This window comes from Vanellus vanellus (genome assembly GCF_965231255.1).
Source record: "Vanellus vanellus genome assembly, chromosome: 1".
Lineage (NCBI taxonomy): Eukaryota > Metazoa > Chordata > Aves > Charadriiformes > Charadriidae > Vanellus > Vanellus vanellus.
The window spans coordinates 140,610,016-140,636,918 of record NC_138905.1 but is presented as its reverse complement, the minus strand read 5'-3'; the positions used below and the strand labels follow the sequence as shown (position 1 = coordinate 140,636,918).

Genomic DNA, 26,903 nt, shown 5'->3' with positions numbered 1-26,903 from the left:
CCTCCTTCTTCATTGTGCATGTGTTGTTGCCCTTTCATTGAAGTTTTTGTTCCGCATCCCCAGATATATGTTCCAGTATTTAAAGGGTGGATACAAAGATGGAGACTCCCTTTTAACAAGGAGCCACATGGAAAAGACAAGGGGTAACGGGTACAACTTACTTCTGGGGAGATTTTAATTGGACACAAGAGGAAAATTTTTAGCAATGAGAACTATCAGCCATTGAAATTATCTCCCCGGGAAGTGGTGGATTCCCCTACATTGGTCACTTTTAAGATTCAGCTGGACAGGGTGCTGGGCCATCTTGTCTAGACCATGCTTTCACCAAGAAAGATTGGACCAGATGCTCCTTGAGATCCCTTCCAACCTGGGATTCTATGATACATGTATGCGGTCCTACCCACCAGCTCTCTCACCATGCAATTTGCCACCAGTCTCCTGAATTTAAGCCCCGCAGTTCAAACTCTGCTCAGACCTTGCCGCATGTGAAAGTTCATGATGCCACTTATCTGGCTGGTTCCAGAGAGAAGTGCCGGGAATGGGTTGCCTTTGCAGAAGAAAAGGTGGCTGCTGTAGCAACTGGTGGCAGGAGAGGCCGTATCTGTTAGTAGCCTTTGCGACTTTAACAATCATCCATTGTAAGGTGACTTGGTGAGTTGCTATGTCTCTGTGGTAGTTTGTGTGTTATGTTGTTCTGTGTCCTATGGATTGGTGATTACAGACATCACATGTAAACAGTTTACCCTTTCAGCTTCACCTCATAGGCATTCTAGCACCTTGGTTTTAAGTGACTTTCTATGAGCACAAAATTTTAATACAAGTAATCAAAAAGGATCCTTATAAAAAAAATTAAATAGAAGTTGTGCATTTCACTGTAGGTAAACCAACTGCCCCAATTTTAAAATAAAGCTGCTGCAACAGAATATTTATTTAGAAAAGTGATTGTAAGAACTAATGGATTGAGACATGCTATTATTCTCTCACTGGTTTGCTCACATAAAGTAAAACAATTTTAAGGGTTTCATTTCATATTAATAGATAGCCATTGCATCTTAGTGACTGCATGTCTTACAGAATATTTTACAAATGTTAATAATTGTGGAAGATTTGCACATAGGTCTGCACTTAAAGTATCAGCAGCTAAAATGTAAAATTTCTTTACAAAATATCTATGGTAGTATTTTTTCCTTTCCTTAAAGAGAACAAAACAATGTTATCATAACAGGTAGTGGTGATGCATTATTATAAAATATAAAATTGATCAAATCTTTTCCTCTCTTTAAGCTTTCTTTCACAAGGTATTTGATGGGAAGCGGAACGATCTGTATTTCATGGGAGAAAAAATATTTTGGACCTGGGGTTTTGTAAGCATTCTTAAACATCAGGTTAAATCTTAAGGCATCTATTAATAAAGGAGAGAAAGGAATAATTTTTTTCATCATCGTGAAAGTCTTATGACTAAATCTTTGCTTCCTTTACAGACAGCAGCGTTTAGGATATTCCTTTTCTCAAGCTCCAGGGCAGCTCTGTACAAGTTGGTAGTGAATAAAAATGCACATGATGGCTCTTCACTCACACATTTTATTTGATTGACTTTTGTCTAGTTTATAGTACCAAAATTTGCTCAGTGACAGCCGAAAATATTTTAAAATGTACCTCCTTAAAACCCAACATTTTAGGAGTGGCATTGCTAAGAAAAAGTTTTGTTGCTTTTCTGTCTTTGAATCCAATCCCCAAGAATGAGCGTGCATTCAACAGTGTGCGTTTGTATGCATTTCTGATATTCAAAGAAGTTGACTAAATATTAGCAGTTTACTAAAAGCTGAAAATTTCTGCAATTTTCAAATTAAATTTGACCAAATGAAAATACAGGTCATTATAAGCAAACAGCTATGCTATTTAAGCTTATTCTTAATTGGGAAAAAACAAGTGAGAGAGGAAAAAAAATCATCTACTTTCTGTTGAAAAATATGATACTTTTTAAAATATTTTTTTAATAATTCCATAAACTAGCTATGTCTCATAATTGAATGCTTGGGGGGGGGGGGGAATCATTAACTCATAAAAATAATAAAAGTAAGATTGTTAGTGAATACAGCTACAAGGCATTAACGATCACACGGTCTAAATGTGCAGGAATAAACTACTGATAAAAAAGACTATGAAGGACAGCAGAGAAATTTCAAAAGCAGTGTTATATTTTGGCTGTGATTTTTCCTCTGAAATACTTGTTGGGAAGAAAGAGTATTCTCTGCTATCTGGAGAGAGTGGATGAGCAGAATCTGCTTGTGTAAGTGAAACCAACTCAGCGGTCCGTCAGCCTGTAGCCATGATGCCCTTCGCCTTTCCCAGTCCCTGTCCCATCCCTCGCCTTTTCTTCTGCGTCTTCTTCTTGTGTAAAAAGACTCTGAGCTCCTGTCACCTGAAGCAAAGTTAATGCAAGGAAAATATTTTGATAATTCAGTTACAGGCCTCTAACAAACCTGTGCAGAGTATACAAGCAGTATTTTCAGGAGGTTTTATTTTAGTCAAATTTGTGTGGATTTTCACTGTGATGGAAAAGGCACTTTGCCGTGAGAGCAACCTCTCTGCCAAATGTCAAGTCCCTGCTCCAAAGTGTGGAAGCACTAGAGATTCTCATTGAAACAGCTGTATAAATATCTGCAAAACTGTGTTTTTCCCTCCTTCACTCTGAAACAACTGAACTATTTTTGCTTATGCCTTCCGGAAAAAATTTCGCCTGAGGCAAACACTCATCGTGGAGCTTTACAGTCCAAATAGTTAAAATGGAGTCAAATTATAAGTGATAATATAAGCTTATAATATGTCATACTTAAATATCGGTGTTGATGTCTGCCCCTTGTATAATACTACAAAGACTCTTGAATTTCTGTAGAAATAAGAAGAGACCAAAGTTATCTTCCCTTAATAAGAAAATGTAAAATATATGTAAAAAATAGTGGTGAAGAGTGAAAAAATCAATGAAAATTCATTTTTGAGTAAACAATACATGAATGCTCATAATTACTATGCATATTTTTCATTGATGCTGAAAACATTGAAACGTGTATGGTTCATGGTTCAGCTGCAAGAGACCTGCAATAAGCAAGGGATCGTTAAGAGGGGTTACAGATCTCTATTTTTTTCCCCCGTCCTTCTGGCTAGTGAGTTTCACATTCTTTGCTCCACGGAGTTTTTGTTTCAGCAACCTGTAACCAGGCGTGAAGTGTGCTCTCCTGGGAGCTGGAAAATGCAAGTTTGAACCTGCTAATTCTTAAGTGAATACTTTAATCTTAAGTCTCTTAAATCTCTTATACTGCTTCCACTGCCACCTTTCTCTTTTTTTTTTTTCTTTCAAATAAAAATACTGAGTCAGTTCGCTACAGCCAAAGATACAAATTGGAGCCTAGATTTGGAGAGGAAATTTGAAGCAATGAATCCTAGTCTCAGACAAGTGTCTAATCCATGGCTACAGGAAAACACATAAATCTTTGAAACAGGCACATAACTTTCCCCATTCCTCGTAGAGGGAATTTCATAGCTAACTGGCCTTTGAGAATTATGTTCCAGGAGCTGGATAACTAAAATACTCACTTGGTTACAGTATCCTTAGAAGATCTGGTAGGCGTGACAGTATGGAGTGTTACCCCATCTACCTTCCTGCATGTCTTTTCCAAATAAAAATTCTTTTTCCAAATAAAATTAGTAAAGAGGACAATGAGGGAGACTGTTCCAATTTGGAAAAAATACTTCCTTTCAATTAACACTGATACTGATGTTCATTTTAAAGCCATATGGAGGTTTTGCATCTTTATAACACTAGTGTAATTTCTCTTCGTGTGAACTAGAAGAAACAAATAAACTGGGCTGTGTGAGCAGGGGCGCAGCCAGTCAATCAAAGAAGGGATTGCCCCCCCCCGTGTGGCTAAGTGTTGGAGGTAGAAACACACAGCAGTGAAATATCCTGAATTTGTATATTTATTTTTTCTGGTTTTCCATTGCACTATCCTATATAATCTTTGTCCTTAGAACATTTAACATTGACATTCTCTTAGGATTATTCAGGAGAAAACATTAAGCATTTATAGCCATAGTTAATATCTTTATAAATAGTTTATAATAGGATCTACCATAATAAAAGTTTGAAATAGTTTCCATTATAATTCTTTGTTTTCACATATTCTAAAATTTACAAAGTACTTGTTTTCAGGGGTGAAATTTTCCGTGTTGTGAATCTGAAAAGTATTTTTTCCCTCCTTAACTTAGAATATAATCCTTTCAGCTATTTTGGAAATATAGGCAAATGGGAAAATTACTTTTTTCCTTTGTATTATAATAATAATAATAATAATAATAATAATAATAATAATAATAATAATAATAATAATAATAATAATAAAGAAAATCCTCAGCTACACTTTTAACAATACTACAGGGAAAAGAAGTTAAGGTTGAAATGTGTGGTAAGATCTACTGCCTTTGCTTGCTCTGAGGGAAAAATTAAAAATAAAGCCATAAATGACGGAAAAATAACATCAAACTGTTCCCAGTAACATCTGCTAAGCTTATTAACAGCAACTAATAAAAACCCACCCCCTTAATGACGTCGCTGCACATTCCCTTTGCCTGAGGCCATCCAGGCGTGAACTAGGCGGGCTGCTGCGGCTCCCTGCTGCTCTCCAGGCCTTTGCAGATCCTTCCCGTGGCTCTCGGTCAGTCGCTGGGCAGCCACACAGCCCCAGCTCGGGAGGGGTCAGGGATGTGCCTGTCCTTTGTCACACATGTGATCATCAACGCTGGTGCTTCTGTCCACTACTGGCCACCTGGGGCCAGCCTGCACAGCTAAAAAAATGTAGGTTTTTATCCCAGGGCAGACTCCTGTTGTTTTACATCATCTTATACATAGAGCTTTGCTAACTACAGGGGTCGGTTTTGTCACACAAGTTATAGGTGTTGTCATGAGACAGTAGTACCAGAATGTCTTTCACATTTAGTCATTCTCTAACTACACCTCTTGTCACACTGTCCTAAAAGATACTAAAATAGCACGAAATCCAAATGTACGTGGAATTGAAACACAGGTTTTACTGAATACCTGGGCCTCGTGGGAGAGAAGGAGTAACACACAAATCTACAGATATGTGGACAAACAGGTCCTTCTGCATGGCAATGGTGCTATGTTTGTGTTGCTGCCCCTTGCCTGGAGAGCATTTCCTGCGCCCTGCAGCTCTGGGACAAAGGTACAAAGTATGAGATTATGGGGCTGAAAAGACCTCAAACCCTTCTGTACTTCCAGCAGGTCACCTTCCTGTTCTCCTGGTGTTTATGTGACACGGTTGCCATGCCTGTCCATAATGTGTTGGGTAGTGGAGATACCTACTGTCTGGCACAAATACCATTGCAACCAGTAAGGTGATAGTGGTGTGGTTTTTAAAATGGGGGTTCACCCTCAGGGTGGTATAGGAAGTAGTTTATGTAAGGAATGTGGCAGAACCCACATCTGGATGGATGTTTTATTCTTGTCTCAGTCTTCAAAAATAAGGTGCACAAGCAAGACACAACCTGATTCTGCAGCCTAGTTAAAGCACTTGGATGCGTTGAGAAAGATGAGGATTTTGGCCCCTGCTACCAGAGTTGCACCATTTTAAACAGCAAAGATGCAGGATTAAAATCAGAAATAATTGAAAAAGCCTTATTCAGATATTCCATCTTTTGGGCAAGACCTTCAGGCTGTCTCTCACTTGTCTTTCCCAGACCCATTGCTCTTGCGTTCCTTGCTATGGCATTGCCTCATTTAAAATGGGCATCATGCCTGCTAACCCCAGCTGCCCATGCAGCAGCAACCTCATGGAGGTTTCTGGAAGCTCCTTTTCTGTCCCAGCTGGATAGTGTCACCTCAAAGGCACATGTTTTATCTACTGGGCCTTGGCCTGTCTCATCACAGTTGGATGTCTGTCTATGCTGTCTGTGTCCATTCTTATGGGTAATCTTGGGACTCAGATACCTCATGTTGACATTTTAGTGGATTTTTACTGTAAGGTGTCAGAGAAACTCTTGACAGCTAAAAAAGAAACTGTGCTTTCTTCTGAATATTTGGGGGAATGTTGATTTACTCACGTCTGCGGTCACAGAAAGAAAATGAAACAGGTACAACCAGTTCTGGTAGGAACTCATCCCATCATATTCCTTTTACTTCAGTACTCTGTAAATGTGAAGCACAGATGAAAAATGTAAATGCTAATGTTTGCTTCTTTTGGTTTTGTTGAGGTTTTAGTAAAAATCCAGGTAAATGAAGCGAAAAGTTAAATTTGAGATAGTGTTAATACACTGTTCCTCTTGCCGAAAATCAAGAAAAGCAAATATCGATAGAGCAATTGTGCCATCTTTTTAAAATTGCAATGTCCCTTAACTTTTTTGAGCATGTAGCACTACTTTTAAGATTAAAAACACTCTTCTTTTTGCATTACGTATGTGGAATTGCACGCACACACAGAGAAGTAACTGCATAATCAGGTGATAATGTATTTTGGCCTAATTGGTTTGAAATGAGTGGACACATGCTATTGTCCCCCAGTTTGTCCTAATTGCCATTTTGTGCTCATGTAAGGATGAAAATTCTGGTTCTGTTTAGTGGCAGCATTCCCAATTGACTTTGGTTGTTCCAAGAGTGATGCGGTGTCTTGATTCCCAGACTAAATCCAATCATGTGTTTTGATTTCTCAAGCTTCAGTAATTCTTTCCCAGTTTTTATTTCAAAACAATTCATTTCATTTCATTTGTAAGCTCTATAACTACCATAAACCATTACTCTCCCATCAATCTTATTTTTGGCTTCCCGGAGTTTTCCATACAATATACTACGTGCAAACATTGGTTTTGTTTATTAAAAAAAAAGAAAAAAAATAATTGAAGTTGCCTTTTCTTAGAACTAAGCTATAAAAGAGGTATAACACAACTGCACTAATTAAGAAGAGCAGTTGGTTTTGTTTGTGTTTTTTTCCTTTAGCAAAGTGCCAAAAAGGAAAGATCAATACAGGAAAACCCGTTTCACTCTTCAGAAAAGGGAGTTGGAAAAGATCCACTTGAACTCTTAGAACTGAAATGCTGGAGGCTGATGTAATTAAGTAAACCAGCTGAGAACTGAAAAATAACCTGATCAAACTAAGAGATTATAAGTATGAAAGAGTTGATGCACAGTTCTGCATCTTTTGATAGAGGAAGTAGTTTGCTGGGAATTTGGTCATGAAAGGCTTGTCTTTTGTTGACAATTAGTTATATTGCACTGGAAATTGTTGATTAATTGAAAAATGCTTGAATAGCACTTAGAAATTGCTGGAATAGCTCGTTGCCCTTTTTTTTTTTTAAATAAGATGTGGGTTTGGTTCCAAATGGCTTTTCAGTTTGAAATGTAATTTATAATTTAAAGAAAAGTAGTATTCATGCTGAAATAAAACTTTCTGCAATGATGTTCACCAAAGTGTTTAATTGGGCGAGTTATTTTTATTAATATTTTTGTATTAGGTTTGATTATTGTTTTTTTAATGTTTTGATATTTTACTGGATGATGTATTATTTTGTTAACATTTCTCCAGGACAGGACAATGATTTTGATAATTTATTGCAGATTTTTAAAAGGATAAATAAAGTAGGCACAGTTATGCTTTAAAAAGAGAGAGTCATCTGTCCTAAAGCATGTCTTTATAGGTGTTGCACAGCAAACTGACCTTCTCCCTGAACAAAGGTGTTTTTTTTATACAGATGAAAACCCCATTTTTGTCAGATTTACCCACACAGCATTTGATTTATCAAGAGTGACCTCTTCAGGACAACATTACTGGTTTATTGATCACTGCCACATGTCTGTAGTTGTCATTCCTTCCGTCTCTTTCTTCAGTTGGTACCAGATTTTAAATGCTGATATGGCCGAGGTCAGTGATTAATTGTATGAGGTACCCTAACATGTCAGGATCCAAGCTAGACCTTTTTTATATCTGTGCCATTTTTCCTGAAGCTCTTGGATTCAGATGCAGTTGTTACTTCTTTTTGTCAGAGTGTGTCTTGCAGGCAGCAGTGAGAATAAGGGTGAGCTGGGGCTCCCTGCATTTGTTTTGGTTTAGTGTGGTCTTTTAAAAATCAGCAGGAGGTCAGTGTAAATAAATAGACTTAAAACCAAAACCAAAAGAAGAGCCGGCCTTAACATTTGGTTAATGCACGTTTTCTGACAAGCCTATTGCCTTTTCTCTTTGAGGTCCCTGTCCTTACTGAGCTGCTATAAATGTCGGTGACAGAGCTCAAAGTGAGACAGCACATACTGTACAACACAATAACCATTCTCGGAGGAGATTACTCTGTTTTGCAGAATCTCAGCTTCATTGCCTCAAAACAACAAATTTGTTGTTGTGTTTGTGAGGAAAACATCAAAATATTAACAATGTAAGTGATGCAAAGACATCCGTGAGCATCTGTAAAGAGCCTAGGACAGTAGCTCTCAGAGGTTTCAGCTGTCTGATTTTTGTCATTAAATAGTTCAGATGACCTATGGTGATCACTTAGAGAATGAGGATAGTTAACTATTTGCCTCCTTGCTGAGAAAAAACAGGGAGATGTGGTGCAGGTCGTACTGCGAGCATATCTTGATTTGCTTTCTCTAGAAGGGGCAACTGTCTATATTTTAGGTTTGGCTGTTTTAAAGCAAGGTGTCAAGTTCAAGTCTTACAAGGAGGAGACTGAAAGCTGTGCGTGCACAAGCTGCATTTTGAAGAAGGCTAGCTGTTATTTTGGTGACTGGCATAGGTGGAGTTTGGAAAGAACCGGCCTGCATGCTCCGTACCTTGTAATCAGCAGGAATGCAGTGGTCTCAATGGTCTCATTCCCTTGTCAGGATGTTTGTAAAGAAGAGATGTTTTACTCTGTAGCTTCATGAAATGGCAGGAGAGACTGCAAGGGGAGAGGGGGCCGAGTGTGCTCTTTTCCTCTCCAGAAGTTCGGTTTTGTCACTCTGGGAAGGAAGCGTACTGGAGTTCCTCCTCGAGAAGAGGCAGCTGCGATAAAAGCCAAGGCTGAGGAATGCAATGGTGTGGGCCAAGCAGAGCTCGCTAGCCTTTGGGGAAGAGCTGCTGGCTGCCGACTCTGTTCTGGCTCTATGGTAAGACACAGCCTAGAAATACAGAAGCGTAGCGCTCATTGAAAGGTTCTGATGAAAGTATTTTTCAACAGAAAATACTGAGATTGATTAAAGTGACTCGTTTTGTGAGAAGTGGCTTCTGGCTTTGGGAAATGTTTTTCATTAAACTACAGAGCATATGCAAAACAGTAACACATTGATTTGGCTATGCTGTCACGGTGCCTTCCTACAGCCTATTTTAGTTCTCGTGTTCGCATTCTCTTCTCTGAGTTGGGGAGACTTTAGTGGGTCCTGAGAGATGCAGATTGATGGTGCACGGGGCCATCTTGGACGAGAAAATGGGAGCACGAGTGTGTGAACTCTGATTCTATGTGGCAGGGCATCAGTTTGATAACATTAAGTATTTGAACTTTCTGAAATGTTTTCACTTTTATAAAACCTCTCATTTTTGCCTTTTTTTCTCCCAAAACAAATATATGATTTCTCTTCACCCCCCCCACCCCCATCATTTTAATGACAATCTTGTGATCATTAAAACTTTGGTTGAGAAAAGATATTTTGGCGTAGCCTTGTCAAATAAGTAGGTAAATAGTGCAACCCCTCCAGGAGATAAATGAAAGTTTGTGGGGTTTGGGTTAGTTTTTGAGGGGAGGGTGTTTATTTAACACTAATGACCCCCAAAAAATCCTCCCTAGAAGCTGGAGACTGCTCAGCACTCAAGTAAAGCAGACTGGGGCTTGCGGATTTCTTCAGCACGTAAGACGAGGGCCAGACTAGCTGGCTGATGAATTTCTGTCGGCAGGGCGGGATGCAGAAATGGGAAATGCCCAGCTTTCTATTTAGGTTCCAGGTTTAGGTTTTAGTTTAGGTGTTTTCCCTAAATGTCTGGCCTGTTTCCGCCTTCCTGAGGGGAAGACTGGACTGGTAACTCTCCGTCCCTGTGGATGGCAATGCTGCTTCAAGTAGCAAATGTAAACTCCTTTCCTGAAATAGCCTCAGCTGTCCCCTGCCCCAGGGTTAGCCTGGAGGTCAGGGCATGGCCCTGTGAGCATGATTTAGAAGAGAGGCAGAGGAGTTGTGTCTTTGGATGCTATTTCAAAGTTGGAAAAGTTATTTTCCCTTGATTCTTCAGCCAGATCTCCCTTATTTATGGCAACAGTGCTAAAATATGCCAGAAGGAGGAAGAGCAATCTTTGCGTAAGGGGATGGGATGTAAATAAACTATTCTTGGTCGACCTGACTAGCTCTGTGCTGAACCATAGCTAGAAGCGAGGCTGCCTTCTCCAGAGCTACTTCCATGGCCCATTAGCAAGATTCCCGGTGCTTCAGGAAGGTTTAATTTGAGAACAGTGGTATGTCGGTGTGCAGAGCCAAATCGGGTCCAGTGGTGTACTCCAGGAAATAAGCTGCCCTGGTTGCCCGGAGCACAGGGGGGTGTGCGGCAGGGTTAGCTTCGCTGGAGCCAGCCCAACTCCAGCTGAACCACGTAGCTCAGCAAAAGCCAAGCAGCCCTACAAGCACAACGGTAGCATAGCTGAGCTAATAACCCAGGTTTTGACCTCTGTATGGGAAGCATTTCTGCCACCCGATCCCGGCAGAACTGAGAGCTGAGTGTTTATTTAAAATAAGTGTTAAATTTAATTTTGCATGATCTTGACAAGCTGTCCATCTGGGGAGGGTTGAATGTTTAGGATCCATTATACTTTGGGAAGTCTTAGTGGGCTCTGCTCACGTGTTTGGACATTCTCAAATATCTGCAGGATCACAACCCAAATTCTTAAGGTGAGGTTGAAGTAAATAGAACTTTCCATTATGTGTAATTGGGTACACGAAAAAGTGTTGCAAGTAAAGAAAGCTCCAACACATGTTTGAATACTTTTGGTAAATCCTCTTGACATTGTGAAGAATTAAGATGTTATTGCTGGTTTAAATGTGAAATGTCTCCAAAGACACATCAGTATTGTTTATAAGCTATAATTTATTCCTTTTTAAAAACTATTAATCTAGGTAATACCGATCTCCAGTAAAGGGGACCATCAATTAGCAGAAATAAATCTGTCACAATGATAATTAAAGGTTTCTGTGATTTTCTAGAGAAGTTTGCGTATGTACATGAAAATAAATTGTATTGAGGGGGAGGCTAGTTGTTTGTTCTTTATGAATCAGATATGGAAATACACAAAAGATAAGTACGTTCCTCTCCTCCCCACCATGTCTTCTGTAGCCTTTTTTATTTGGGGTGTTTATCTGCGGAGAAGACGGAAATCAAAAAGACCGTTAATGAAATTGAATATGGTCTTTCATAGCTCAGCCAAATTTCTAATGAATAGATTTCTCTGGGTCAAAGCCAAGATCTGTGTATCGTTTTGGAAGGGTGAAAGCTTTACAGTTGTATATCTGATTGCTGCACAGGCATCTGTGGGAGGGAAGAAACCTTAAATGTATGAGTGGGGATCAGCTGGTTATTTATGTCGTGGTAACAATGTGTATAAAGATATGATCCGACACGTATGTCAAAGTAATTCCTGTTGACTGACTTCAGGGAAAATGCATTGTAAATCCAGCCACTCGGTGTGCTTGGGATTCTGATACAAAGGTAGCTGCTGGGGAGTTTTTTCTGGGGCTGTCAGACTATTTATTTTGCAGTCAGGCTGATTTTCTCTGGTTTTAATTCATTTAAGAAAAGTCTTTTTTAGAAAAACAAACAAAAACCGACACTCCTCTTTTCCCTTCCCTTCCCTTTCCCAAAGCAACCCTCTGTATGTGGGAAATATCGTGTTATTGTCTTAAATTAGCAGGATGCATCCAGAAACAGCATTTGTAGTTGCTTGATTTTTTTTAATAAAGTTCATTTTACCACAAAGTACGTCATTGCTGAAACTGAATTTTTGTAAGAGGTTTCATCTTTACCAACTTTCCTACCACCAAATAATGAAACTGCTATTTTTAAAATGCTTTTAGAAATGTTATGTTGGGTGTTTTTTCTAAAGCCACAGCTATCAAAGTTTCTTGATTTATTGTTATCATGGCCATAGCAGTGATACCGATGTATTTTAAGTACTCAGACAGGGATGAAAATGGCCTTAACTGTTGCCATGAATGTCTGTCTTGTTCTTCATTGTATGGTGATGATTGTGCAAAAAGGGGCATGGGGATTTATTAATTATTCAGAACAAGTCTGTTTATCTGGAAGAAGGACATATAAAGTTGTACTGAAAGTGGTGCTTTCACTGCATGCAGTCGCCAACCTTGGTAACTGAAGCCCTTACGGCTACCAGTGCTTCCAGTCTCCTGATCCTGTGGCAGAGAAATTTGAGCCCATTTTACAGATGAGGGATTAAGGAGAAAAGAGACCCAACGGCTTCCCAGGGCGATACGTGACATGTGTGACAGAAGTGGATGTTGGATATAGCTGATGTTGTCCTTATCCAGAATCGTAGCAGAAAGTGATCATCCTTTCCAAAGTGGATGAAATTTTCCCCACCGAGACTGCACAGTTTTCAATATTTTGTTTCTTCTTGTTCTCCGGGAAGTGCAAACTGTAGCAATAAAGACTGGAATACTTGAGGAAGATGCCTCCCAAATTAGCAAGCTATGGTTTCTTATGGAAAACCCGCATCCGAGCCACTGATGAAATATAGCAGCCCAGGAGAATAAAAGGCTTACCAGGGTTTGAAAGACCTCCATTTACATAAATATGCAGAGACATCTGTTACAGTCATGAGTGACCTGCTGGTTTAAATCATCAGCAGGGGAAACTTGTAGTCGATCAGCATTGCCTGCAGTAGCAGGTGCTACTTTAGGCAACAGGAATTGCTGAAGAGGTTTTCGATGAACAAAGACCTTTCCGCTTGCCAAGAAGAGACATACGGGAAATTGAAACAAACGGCACACGCCTACGGTCTTTCATTTGTAATATGCGACGAGAGCGTAGTGTGTGCTTCTGCGTCCAAATCTTTACATGATTAGTTGTAGGTATGGTGTGGCTGACAAAGTTTATGTCGGAGAAGTACTTACGGCTTTTCAAACCAAACTACTTAAGTCAGATTCCCAAACAGAAATGAATCATCAAGATTTAATGGAAAATGTTCAAAAAAAATTATCATCTAAAAAACAGTGGGTTTGTTATCAGAGTATATGCCCAAAATAGTAATGTAAAACTGTCATCCTAAAGGTTACGATTGCTTAAGTGAATAATTGAAGTTTAATTCTTGCTCACCATTAATCAGCAGAGACATTATAACGTTGTAACTTTATGTAATGCCAAGATATTTGTATTCCTTGTTGGCACAAGGTATATGGTGTTATCTCTCTTTTTATTTTTCTCTCTCTCCGCCCGCCTCCAGTAATAAAATTTGTAATCTCATCTGAAATTTTGATTTGTTCCTATTTTATGGGAAATCTATTTAAGTTCTTTGTGTAACATGGTTTTGTAAGGAAAGAATCTGTCTTTTCAGTGGATGAACTACTGGACAGAAAACTAGATTACAAAGACGGGGCTTCGAAAAGGTTATGATTTAGTGTGTTATACGTGACTGTAATTGCCAGCAGTTCTGAAAAGAAAATGCTCACACAGTAAAAAGGAAGAACCTCTAGTAAAGCCACACAAGTAGAGTGGACATTTGCAAAGGCTTCCAAATTTTAAAATGCTCCCTCTGACTCTCTCATATATGTTAAATACTGCTCTTTAATTATAATAAAAGGTACATTACAGCTTAAGTACTTGATTCACAACATTTAATGGGTGCCTGACATTGGGACATAACAGCTTAAATAATTATGTGAAATCTTTAAATATCTTAACAGTTTCCACCTCTATTTTGATAACAAATTTCATACTAAATGGAGATAAAACAAAACCTGTTATTTTCTTTCCCTTTGAACAGAGCGTGGATCACACTTCTCGTAAACCTCATCATATTGAGGTTGGGCTAAGATGAGCATAACCAGTGACGAAGTGAATTTCTTGGTGTATCGCTATCTCCAGGAATCTGGTAAATTTCCTGTCTTTCCTCACAACTTCAGGTCATAGATGCAATGGAAAAATTGGCTTTTTTCATGGTGTTGCTTTAGAAATGTTGTGTTGAGTGTTTCAGCCGGATAAACTCAGATTAATATTTCTTGCGCAAAGCCATGTTTCTTTGAAATCATAGTCTTGAACATAATAAAAGTGCAAACATACACAGGTACAAATTAAACATTGCAGCTAGGCAAAACAGGGAAATAAATAACATTATGTTAACAAATTATTTTGTAGAGTTATATCATCTCAGCCAAAGTAATTTTTGGCAGCACAGGCACAAAGCACATGGGTTTTGTATCTTTTTTCTTAGCTACTTGAAATAGTCCTGTCAGATACTTATTAAGTAAAGAGGGATTGTCTAAATTGGTTTTATATTGGCTGTAAATGGAAATTTGGGTGCAAGCGACCGATATTTTAGAATTTCATTAGGGTAATCACGTATGTAAACTGAGCTGCGCAAGTGTCAATGTGGCTCTGTCTTAGTATCAATTCCACCTCTGTTTTCATATCAGAAAATAACGTCTTTGCAGGGCTTTTGCTTTTAGAAGGGAGGCTTCATCTTTCCTTCAAAAAAACTTCATCTTTCCTTCAAAAAAACTGAAATCGAAACTTAAATTTAAGGTCTATTTTGTTTTTGTAGTCTTGATTCCACTCTTCAACTGCAAGAAGTAGAAGTTCTCTTCACTAATGGAAAATGTTCTGTTAGTGCAGAGATGATAGGGGAAGTGAGAAACACTGACAAAGGATTTATAGCCAGGATCCCAGTTTACTTGGTACTGGCCCCATGTTCTGGGTTGGTAAAAGTAGAATTGACTAAAAATATTTGGTTTTTTTTCATATGCTGAAACAACAACAACAACAAATCTGTGAAAAATATGTGTCTTCCTGTCAGAAGACTTGAGGCCAGTTTTAGAATAAGCCCTCCAGACTTGAGAGGTGTCTTGGACAGGGGACCAAAATCCCAGCAGATGGAAGATACTGGGTTAGCCTGATTCTGTTGGTCATTATAACTAGCATTCAGTGTATTCATTAGATATGTTATTTTGATTTGTTTCTTATACTTCCAAAACTATTTCAATGCCAGGAACCAAAATCCCTATGCAAGGAATCTCCACTGAAATTGAGAAGAAGATTTATAATAGTTTTTCAGGGTTTGGTCTTCTAAAACAGCTTTTTGAGAGTCCAGCTGTGGCCTGTGTTAGTAGCTGTTTTCTGACATTGTATTCTCTCTAATAACAGAGCTTATAAAAAATAGTCTACTTCTGGCATGCAATCATATGAAAGAAAGACAGGAACTAACAAAAGTAAAATTTCATCCAGACAAAATTTATATTTAAAAATAAGCTATTGGGTATGACACTAGAAAGGGCTTTTGAACATTAGATCAGTGCGCAGATGGACATAATCAAAACCTAAAGAATCCTGAAATTGTTTTGTGTTGATACATTTGTATTGTAGGAGATTCTACATAGCAGTGTATTATACAGTAACTTTTCGTGATGTGAAAAAAGAAAACTAGCCTTTTCTATTCCTCTTCATAGATCTGTAGGTGGGTTAGTGTTGTGTAATGATTCAGACGGGGGCTTTACAAAGTCAATCAAGAATGGTGGTATCAGCCAAATGTCAGGAAAAAGTTCTTCTAGGTAACCCCTCTCCCACAAGCAAGCAATCACTTTTTCCATTTTAGGGAGAACTTCACATACAAATTTTCATATTAATTGCAAGTTGTACTGCTCTTATCTTTTTATGAACAGGGCCAAATGTTTTTCTTACTTAATCCGCACATACTAAAGGCATTCACAAAAACATAATATTTCCACTGTTTCTGTTGTATTTTACCCATATAAGAGAATTGAAGTTGAGGTTAAATATTTGAAGAAATATTCAAATATGCTTCAAGCTGAGCATATTGAAATCTAGATGCCAGGTGTTGATTTAGCAGATATACTTGACAGTTTGCTAGGAATACCATTCAGCAAATAAGAGCTATAAGCAATGATGAATCCGCTAATCTGTTTTAAAAGCTTCTTACATTCAGTTTGAATCTTCTTTCATACTGTCATTGTTTTTTCCAAAGAAAATTTTGTATTTGTATTTTCAGATAGAGTAATAAGACAGAAATTGTTATACAGCATCTTGCCTTTCCACCTGCTAGTATAAATGCCATAAGATGCGACAACAGATGAATGATGTCTAATCAATAGCTTCAGAAATAATGCATGCCAAATTTAGAGGGCTAGTGCTTAAATACAGTTTAAGTTCAAACCCCTACTGTTTAAGGAGTTTTCCAAAAACAAGGTTGTTGCATTGATTATTTATTAACATTAGCTGAACCCAACGCTTCTAAAAATTACATCAAATACAGCCATAAAGGTTGCTTACAAGACTGTACAAAAGTTCAAATTTTTTTTCAGGAATCTGTCCTTTAATCTTATCCTGTAAAACTTCCAGGCTTTCCCATAAAATGTAGGCAAATGGTAGGAAGAAGAGAGAAATGACAAAAGGAAATACATAAGGCAGAACAACTATGAAAAAAGCAAACTGTCCCTATAATATTTCAAGTATTTTGCAACTGCAAGGCACAGAAGCACTTGAGATTCTTTGAAACATTATAGCAAAGATACTGATGGATGCTTTACACTTCATTATGAAAATGCTAGCAGGTCATTCTAGTAGGAGTTCAGCTCTTCTAAAATTGAAATTAGAAGTGAAATTCAGTAATTATATTTCCTCCTTAATTCTCTGTCAGACTAGAAAACTTGCACAGGCGAGTTGAACTGTCTAAACCATTATTGTTGCTTTTTAACAAATCTTGGCATACCAAGGGGAGTTTCAGTGAACTGGAAAAAGCAAACGTTGTGCCAGAATTTTTAAAGGTTAAACAAGATGATCCAGGTAACTATAGGTCAAGCAAAGTCATTGGAAGTTTGAAACTAGATACCTCCAACAAAAAATGAAGAGATGACAGCATGCCTAATGCCAGCCAGCAAGTTTTTATGGATAATAGATCTTGTCAAACAAACTTGATACTGCTTTTTCCAAGATCACAAATGAAGTTGACAAAGATAACTGTGCTGACAATAATACACTTAGACTACTTTATGACATTTACTTAGCCTTGTTGACACTGTGGTTAAAAACAAAACGAAAGAACAGTGTGTAAAATCAGCATAATCCAGGGTTACCAAATGGATTAAAAACAGGCTACCGGAAACATCTTGAAAAGTGATTAGAGTTGGGGAATATTCATCTCACAGGTTGCTTCTAGTGGGAACTCACAGGAATCTCTTCTTGGCATGATACTGCTCAATAGCTTTATCAGTTACCTGGAAGGAAATATGAAATGATTCTCAAGTACATTTGCAGATGGAATGAAATGGTAAATTGTGGCACTCGGTGAATTATACTGGCTGATCACGTGGTCGAACAGAAAAAAAAATACAGCCAGGGAGACTGCTTGGAGTTGCCTGCTGCTGGAGAAACAGGCTGGAGAAGGTGCCTGGTCCAGGGGCAGTACATTCAAATCCCTCCAGTACAAGGCAGGGTTTGGACAAGTTAAGGCTCCAATTGCTTAGCTGTATTAAAATAAGTAAGTAAATAATTGGCTCTTCACATAGTGACTGTCTCAGGGCTTATCTGTGCCCAGAAAAACAAAGCAGTCAGGCATAATTTCCATTTCTGCTCCGTGGGTTGATGGCATAGGAATTTCACCACTAAGGTTGTCACTTCCACTGTAGGACTGTGAATGCCCCCCTTCTTGAGGAATGAAGAAATCGAGTGTTTAATTTCAGTTTAAGATTGTTACATCCTATCCAAAAGTCAAGTTCTGCAATGTTCAGTTTGCTCCTTTTTGAATATGAGCTTTTTTGTGCAAAATGTAAGGTGGCCCAATTCTTAAAGTGCTGAGTTCTTCCAAACATTGTTTATTTCAAAGTCAAACTTTTAAAAGTCAGGTTATGTTTATTTGTAGGTGTCTTGATTTAAAGACTACCTTAAAGTGAAAATGTTGGCCTCAGTTACTAAAATCAGGCTAAGGTTATGTCTACACTATGAGTCTGCTACCAGCGTGGAGATAGGAGCATACAAAATACTCCTGGGATGGATGTAGTTATACTAAAAAAGCAGGTGCATTGACAAAAGTGAAACAAGCTATACCAAAGAAGCCACAGTTCTGACATCCAGATTGCGTTGGTTCAGGTTTGCACCTCTTCAAATTCCCGAGACACATACTTTTGCTAGCAGCCATCGTCACTGCTGACATAGTCCTTATATTGGTTTTCTTCAGAGGAAGAACTGTGTTTCTACAAAACCAGATAGAATTCAGAATATAGAGTTTTCCCGTTCCGCTTTGTCTGCCTAAAAGAGAAACAGATAATTATTTGTCTTTTGGAATGATGGTCAGAGCAGTACAATCCAATGGGAGTAATAGGGATTCCAAGGAAAATTGAAAAAGGGTGAGGGGGGATGGCAAAACCAAGGGAAATCAAATCTCTCACATGTCCTTTAATCTAAAATGTGCTGTTGTCTGTTCTGAGTGACAAATCCTATCATAAGTCCAAATACTACAATAAATTACCTTCCCTTACCCAGCCCAACATGTCAATTCAGTTATTAAAGCTTTTTCAGATTTGGTATTTTTGATGTATTGATCGATTTAATTGTGTTCCTTTTCTAGCACTTACATGCATCTTGCAGTATAGAATCTTATCTGAAAGTCAGCTCCCCAGCTCTCTACGGCTTATACCGCTCTCTGGTAGGGCATTTGTTGTAGTGGATGTCTGGCAATGCCTTGTTAAGAGTTAAGGTTGTGTAACAGTTTCCATTTTCACTCATATTTTTACTGTTCAGTTTGGATTTTTCCATGTTTTATGACATACACTTGATAAACTGTTCCTCAGTGTACAATCCGTACCGTGTCCAAGACAATAAAAGCACTAGTTGGATGCTTTTGCTAAAAAGATGTCAATGAAATGTTTAGCTGCTGACTTGGGACAGTTTACCATTATACTTGAGAACTGTGATGTGTTTTTTTCCCAACCATACAAATTAAGGCAGCTAATAACGTAGTTATTTTCCATCTGTAGATTCAGGATCACAAGAATGTGTTAGTCTCTTTGGTTTATAGTTGACAAATTTTTCTTGTTTTGCTAAAATATAAGATTTCCTCTCGGATGTTAAGCATAGGCTCAAGGGCACATACAACATGAGGCGTTTCTGTGAATCTCAGCACAAAATCCTTTGTAGAGTTAGGCATGTGCAAACATGGGCCTTTCCTGTTAACCCCATCCAGGGCATGTTGCTCTCATTCTGCCTTTGGAAATTAAGCGAGAATCTAAAGTACGGGTATTCTGAAGCTTCTGGGATTTCATCATTATGATGTTGTCCAACTAGATACTAGTAGTTGGAATAGTACAAGTTTACAATTTTTCCAATGCTCTTTACAATATTTTTGAAAAGGAAGCAACATTGTGAGAAGGAGAATACCTTCTTTATGGCTCATTCTCTTTTTTAACAAAGGAATTTTGTACAAAATGTAAATATCATCATTTGCTTGGGTAAGTTCTCAGGAAATAGAGAATGACTGAAGATCAATATTCTGTTCTTTTGAATTTGGGCCTTATGCAACAGTCTTTACTTACATAAGCCTATGTAATTTTTCTCTGAAGTCCATATTTTTTCTTCATGTGAGGTACATTTTGAACAACTGTGTATGTCACAGAGTTCCTGAGTCATAGATGAGAAAATTGCATGTTGAAAATAATTCAGATTAAGCATAGCATAAAATATTGGCATATATAGGTCAGCTAAATTTGTTTCCAAGCTAACTGCTTCTTTGTGTAGGAAGGCTGCTGCTAGGTAGAAGGGGAATATACAGTGCATGAGTTTTGCTTAAATTACTAACATGTACACCTTGAAGAATAAGTCATTCAAAGAATGAAGCACTTGGTCAATAAAAGCACTTGTTCAGTGTGACAGTAAAAACAATAGTGTGCACTGGTAGTAGAGACAGTGGATAATGATGTTTCGCTTGTTTTTTATGGTTTCTTCCAATTTGGCTCATTGGGATCATAGGAGAGTTCAGGTTGGATGATATCGCAGGAGATGGCAGAACTAGAGAGTAGTTCAGGTTGGCAGGCACCTTTGAACATCATCTACTCCAGCTCCCCTGCTCACAGCAGGGTCAGCTGCAGCAGGTTGCTCAGGGCTGTGTTTTGAATATTGGGTTTCGAATATCTCCAAGGATGGAGAGTCCACAACCTCCCTGGACAGCCTGCTCCAATACTCGATCACCCTCGCATTAAAGAAGTGGTTCATTTTGTTTCAATGGAATTCATGTGTGTTTCAGTTTGCGCCCATTCCCTCTGGCCCTGCTACTGGGCACCTCTGAGAAGAACCTGGCTCCATCCTCTTTGCACCTCCCTCAGGTACATACGCACATGGATAAGGTTCCCCGTGAGCCTTCTCTTCTCCAAGCTGAGCAGTCCCAGCTCTCTCAGCCTCTCCTTATGTGCCAGATGCTCCAGCCAGTGATCATCTTTGTGGTCTCTTCACTGGACTCACTCCAGTACGTGCCTGTCTCTCTTGTACTGGGAAGCCCAGAACTGGATGCAGTACTCCAGGTGGGTCTCACCAGGGCTGAGTAGAGGGCAAGGATCCCTTCCATTGACCAGCTGGCAACGCTTTTCATAGTGCAGCTCGGGATGCTGTTGTCTTTCCTTGCTGCAAGGGCACATTGCTGGCTCACGTTCAACTAGTCCAGCCTCCTGCTGAAAACTGAGGAGCCTCAAAGATCTTTTAAAGAACCTGTACATAAAGGTGCTGTTAAACTTAATAGTCACTGGAATGCTCTTGAAGCTGTGTGCATAGCTGTGCTCTGATAGTAAGGATGGAGACCTTTTGTTTGCTGAGGGAAAACTACATCCTTGAAATGACATCCTGCCAGCCAAATATAAAACCCACATTTTAGTGTTGTTTCAGTAACAATCTATGGCTGCATTATTTGTGGCTACATACATGTTATCATTGGCTCTTGGGCCGCATGTAGTCTGCCTGCGGTGTAGAGGAACTGTAGTTCATAGACGAAACTCAGCTGCACGGATTGAAAGACGCTGTGCACTTGCTTAGTGTCTATTTGCACAGGCACTTTTGTGCTAGTGTAACTGGGTGCTGAACAGGTATTACTGAGTACATAAAACAATACACTTTTTGAGGAAATAGGTAAAAACTGTGTGTTTAAACCTGAGTTTAAAATTTCTGTGCCTCGATATTCCTGTTTTAAAGTGAGGTTAATACTACATACAGTACCTTACAGCAGATGGTGAAAGATTTTGGTCCTAAAATGTATTGAAAACCTCTGAGGAAAGACTATTACAGGTGTGCTGGGACACTCTTTAACCTTTTTTTATTATTATTGCAACGTACTATTTGTGATTTTATAGGTGAATATATATGCAGGTGAATATAAATGCAGTATGAAGAAGATGCTAACTATAGTATTCAGGAACTGGCGTTAAGACTGAAGGCGGGGGTTTTTCACCTTTTCAATGACTAGGCTTTGGAGCAGTACAAACTCCACTTTTAATTCTCATGGTTTAGCACAGAGCTGATTTGTGAGCATGCAGCCGTATTTATATGATGTGTTATCCTCTTTAGGGGCAGCCTACTCAATTAAAATGAAATGGCTTAAGCTTATGATCCAAATCTCTGATATACTGCAAGTTGGATGTAGAACCGACATTTGTGACCTTTCATGAATTATTTGAGATAAATAAAAGCCACGGTGTTGTTCTAGGAATGGATGTGTGTTACAGTGATTCTTGCATAAGAGTGCTTGAGAAATTTGACAAAAACAGGTTTGGTTTATATAAAAGTGTTTCCCAAAAGTCACTCCAGAAAGAACATTCCTATCTAATGAGAAACCATCTGTAACTATATATATATTGCATATAATGAAACATAATATATATATTCCTCCCAGCATAATATGTATGTAGTAAAAATAGAGTGTACTATCAAAAGGGTTTATGAGAGGTTTTAATAAACTGTTGCTCTTTTTTTTTTAATCTCTCCCCTACTTTCTGTATTTCTTTTAAACTAGGGAGGAGGTGACTATGATTCCAGAAACAATGAAACTGACTCTTAATTTGAAATTATACTTCATAGATGTAGAATGGATGACTGCTGAAAAGACAAATCAATTTCTCAAATAAGAACTGTATTATTATCTACAGTTTTTCTCTCTGCTAGTAATTATTTATTCTCTTTGCAAATATTAAGTACATTTTAGGAAAATGAGGGTTAGCATTAGAAGACAACAGGCTTTATCAGGCTGCAGTTCCAAAACTTTTTTTTAACTTATCAAAGCTATAGATCTTGGGAAGGATGAAGCTGAAAGGTGAAAGGTAAATACTTTTCCCAGCTTCCTTAAAAGATAAGCAAATTGGTTTCTAAGCCAACAGCACCTCTGTGTCACGTGAAACAATGTGTGAGTCAAAACCACACTGTGCACTTTTGTTTTTTGTAGAGCAGGGAGTATGTACTAGCAGTATTTGATGGTCGGCTTCCCAAAATCCAAATTCTACAATGGAGAGGAAAAAATATCTTTACAGCTACAGAAGTTATTGGTTTTGTCATACTTTGTTCTGGTTATATTTTCAAAAAACTGTAATAAGCTGTATGAGGGCCATTTTTATGTGCATTTATGTGCACAGACTTAGAGTTTTGTGACCAGATATCTACTTTACATACATACATATAAACAATAGTTTCAAATGTTTGTGATGCAGTTCAATAAGTCTTTTGAAAACTTCTTTCTCCGTGTCTTTTACCCTGTTGCAAAACAACAGCAATATAAATGCCATGTAAGAAAAGCAATACTTGGTGCAGAATTTTGTAAGTTCCTGTGAAGGAAAAAAAATACACTGAGTATCTTGTTCTTTTGCCATTTGCAAAACCGTACTTACTTGGTATTTCCTTCTAGGTTTCTTCACAGTTTTCTAAACTTGGCTATTCTAATTTTTCTTTGGCCTGAAAGTTGCCGTACAGCGTTGGATCTCAGACGCTGAGCAAACACCGTGATTTTTAAGCTACACAAACATAAACAATTACACCTTTGCAAATTTATTCCATAGCACGGATTTTGGTTCTGATCACTTCATGTCCTGTTTTTTAAAGCTTGCGTAAATGCAGTATTATAGGGGTATTAAGAAAATAGGATGTTGAGTGGAATGCAAATATCTGTAGGTCAAGATGGCTTTGCTAGTAAAACCAGTGAAGTGCTACGCAGTTGTCAATTTACTGCTTTTCCTTATGATTCTCCAGGCCCAGTGAAAAAAGCTGTATCTTGCAGCTTTGCAAGTTTTTCTGATAACCTGCACGCTGGGGACTTTCTGCCTGCACAGCTACGGCAGTTACAAATCACCCCTCCTCACACCTAAGCAGCATACCTGTGTTAGGACTCCATTTGTAGTCACCATCAGCAGAAACCATCCTGGTGCTGAAGCTCCTGAACGCCCCCTGAGTGTCAGCTGAGGTGTCCTATTTGCCACCGCTTATAGGTGTATATTAGAACTAATAGAAGAATATAGCTTACAGGAAAAAAAAGTGACGTATGTATGACTGTGAAAGTCTCTTCTATAAATGTGACCCTTAAAACGAGGCACGTCTCTTTGTATGTTTAGTTCCACAGACAGGGCTAAAAGAGAACAGCATCCCATTAATTTAGAAGAAAATTTTTTTTTTATTGTTATGGCCTTTGTAAGTTATTTCAAACCTTGCCCGTAGTTGCATTAAATTGCTAGTTCTGTGCTGACAGTTATTCGCAATTGTCATTCTAATTTACACAGAGTGAGTGAAAAAGGGGATTATTTCAGACCTGGCTTTCAAAAGATTTTTTTTAAGTTCCTCTTTCCATTGCTCATGTTCTGTTTTCTGTCTGTATCATATTTCTCTTTTTGTGAATTTGCAGGCCTCAGAAAGGCTTAAACAGTGAGTGCCAAGTACTGCTCATCAAAAGATCATTTCCAAGTTGTATTAATCTTTTCCAACATATTTTCCTGCATGAAAAAGAAAAAAAAAAGCCTGCCAAAAAATTCTTTGGCACATAATAAAATAATTTTGGGTAGCAGACATTTACTCTGAATTCTTGGCAGAAGGTGAACAGGTCAGATATCCAAGAAAAAGGGTGTAACATTTAATATTAGTGAATAATCACTTCTACAAAACTTTGGGTAACGAGGCACACTGTAATTTTGGCAACTGACACAAGCTACAGCTAGGGATCCTTTCTTCATATTTCTCAGGGACTATGAAAGAGCTTGTAATACAGGACGCATTTCCCAGGGTTCTGGAAATAATTTTAATCGTTCAGCTATCCTAATCTTGAAACAAATGCACAAGCCCTGTTGTTCAGCTGATTTTTCTAAAAATATATTTCAACTGCAGTTCTCTGTTTTAAATTGCTAATGTGTGTCCTTGTTAAGCCCTTTATGTAATTGTGAAGGTAAGTCTTCAAAAATAAGCAGACACTGCCAAAACCAGAGAGGCACTCTAGAATGTATTACTGAGAAAGAAAAAGCTCAGCTAGAAGAAGAATCTCAGTCTGCTGTGAATAATAAACAAGATGTGGTGTAGGATTTTTGCCCACCTATTTTTTTTAACTGTTTGTAGAATCTTATCAGTGGCTTGAGGCACCAGACTCTTATTAACTGCAACTGAACGTATTTCAGAGAAACCGGTGTCCATTTTGTGAAACTTCTGCATATGTACACTATGCAGAGTGTACACTAGGGTTTTATGACCATATTTTTGTGGATACGTAATTACATTTAGACAGAAACGTAAGGAGAAGCAAGGATACGGATCCATGTCGCGTTCTGAATTCTCGCTCAGTGCATCACATACAAGGAGAAATACTAGATTCTAAAATGGCAGCTGCAGCCAAGTACAGTGAAGAACATCATTGTATTCCCTTAGGCAACAGGCAAGAAATTGTGTCATTTACCTTAGGAACTATGTTAGCGTGTTTTAGGCCCAGGATTAAGGAAGATACAGTTGGTCTAACTGAAAGAGTTTGCTTCTGGTTTTGCAGCCAGAAACTGCGTTCAGATTAGTGATGCGTATCCCTTGCTTCTTTACACTGGTAAATCTAGACCTACAAAAGTCTTAGAGTTAACTGTGCTGTTTGTACATCATTAGTATTTGGAGGAAATGATTTTGTTAATGGTCGTAATTCACAGTTCCTTACTGGAATGTCTTTAAACTGCAGTGGTGGGGCTCTAATTTATTTCAGATCACCACATTGCACCATTCTTCCCTTCTTGCCTTCCTGCTTAGATGGCACTCCCAAGACCGAGACGTCAAATTTGGGAAGATATTTTTCCACTGGTTGCATCTGGTTTCTTTGGCAAGCAGCTGTGCGGGCAGCTTTGGAGTTACTTGGGTTTGGTAACGTGGTAAAGCTGCTGATGGGACTGTGTGGGGACATCTTTTCCTCCTGCGTGTGATTTTCTTTTGACTCATTACACTGTGGAATGTTTCTACTTGATGTGTCTAAATCTCCCAGGATTTTTGCCCATATACTTATTTATGGTCATAAAGATGACTTTCCCTTACCCCCTCACAACCATCTTTTTTTCCCTGCGGCCTGTACAGCTGTAGTCAGCTCTTACGTGCCTTCCATTCTTGCATGAATTTTACATCAGTCAAAGTCTCAGCAGTAGTGCCTTAAGAAAACAGGCACTCATGCAGTCAGAAAACTTGAGATGGCCATTGGATCCCATTATAGCAGTTGCAGGTTCGTTCTGCTGAGCCAGAAGCTGTAGTAATTTCTAAAGCCTTGCTCATTTTTGTATCCTGTACCTGCCAAATACTTTTGAAGAGAACAGCATATTACTTCAGAGATGAGGATTAGAAGAGCTGGTATTGGGAATTTCCAAAACGAAAGACAGCACAATGTCAGAAAATTCAATGAAATAAGAAAAGTCGGTTATTTCCACCTGGAGATGATTAAATTGTTACAGAAGAAAGAAGGGGTTGTCAGGTAGTTTATGCCTCCTCATTATTTTTTTTTTTAATCTCTCTTTCTATTGAAGTAATAATGTCACTAATTTAGTTATTTCCAGAAATTGAACCTCAGATCCCTGGATTTGAAAACCTCACTCTTGACTGCTTGAATTAAAGAAATAGGAAAATTTATTAAAGGAAATCACACTGACAGACTTCCATATGAAATCTTACTATTTTCCAGGACAGAGGGCCACACTGGGCATTCGTTATACAAAGATTTGTAGGAATGGGTTATTACTTGTAGTCGGCATTGAGATAGAGGCTGTTCATCATAAAGATGTCCGAGATGTGTGTGAAAGGCAATTTGATGATCATAATTCCTTATTCTCTCTTTCATTCTACAATAACAAATGTTTCAGTGAAGAATCACGTAGTATGAATAATTAAACTGAATAATTTGCAAATAACTTAGAGACATCTGTTTTTTAAAAAATTATTTGAACGGTATACTAGTTAAATTTATCACAGAAAACTAAGTCCAGTTAGTTCACAAAGAGAAAACTTGCGCCATGTTCTATAGATCACTTAACTGTTGCTATTCAGGGCATCCCCGAGGTAACTGCTGCATAACCAGCGAAGACTGAAATGCTTCAGGGGTTGTTGCTTCCACAGACCCCTCTTTGTCATTCCCTCCACCTGTACAAACGCAGCAGTAGGTGATGTAGCTGTTACAATTTAAGATTGCAGTTT

At 38.4% G+C, this 26,903-nt stretch overlaps 1 protein-coding gene across 1 annotated transcript in view; it reads left to right on the top strand.

The window, feature by feature from the left end:
- The window catches only part of TBL1X (transducin beta like 1 X-linked), a 209,944-nt gene that overhangs the window by 137,512 nt on the left and 45,529 nt on the right, over positions 1–26,903 (top strand). Inside the window, exon 4 of the mRNA XM_082483713.1 lies at positions 14,011–14,118. Coding sequence (XP_082339839.1) covers positions 14,061–14,118 — 58 coding nt within the window. The 5' untranslated portion in view covers positions 14,011–14,060. The remainder of the gene's footprint in view (positions 1–14,010; positions 14,119–26,903) is intronic.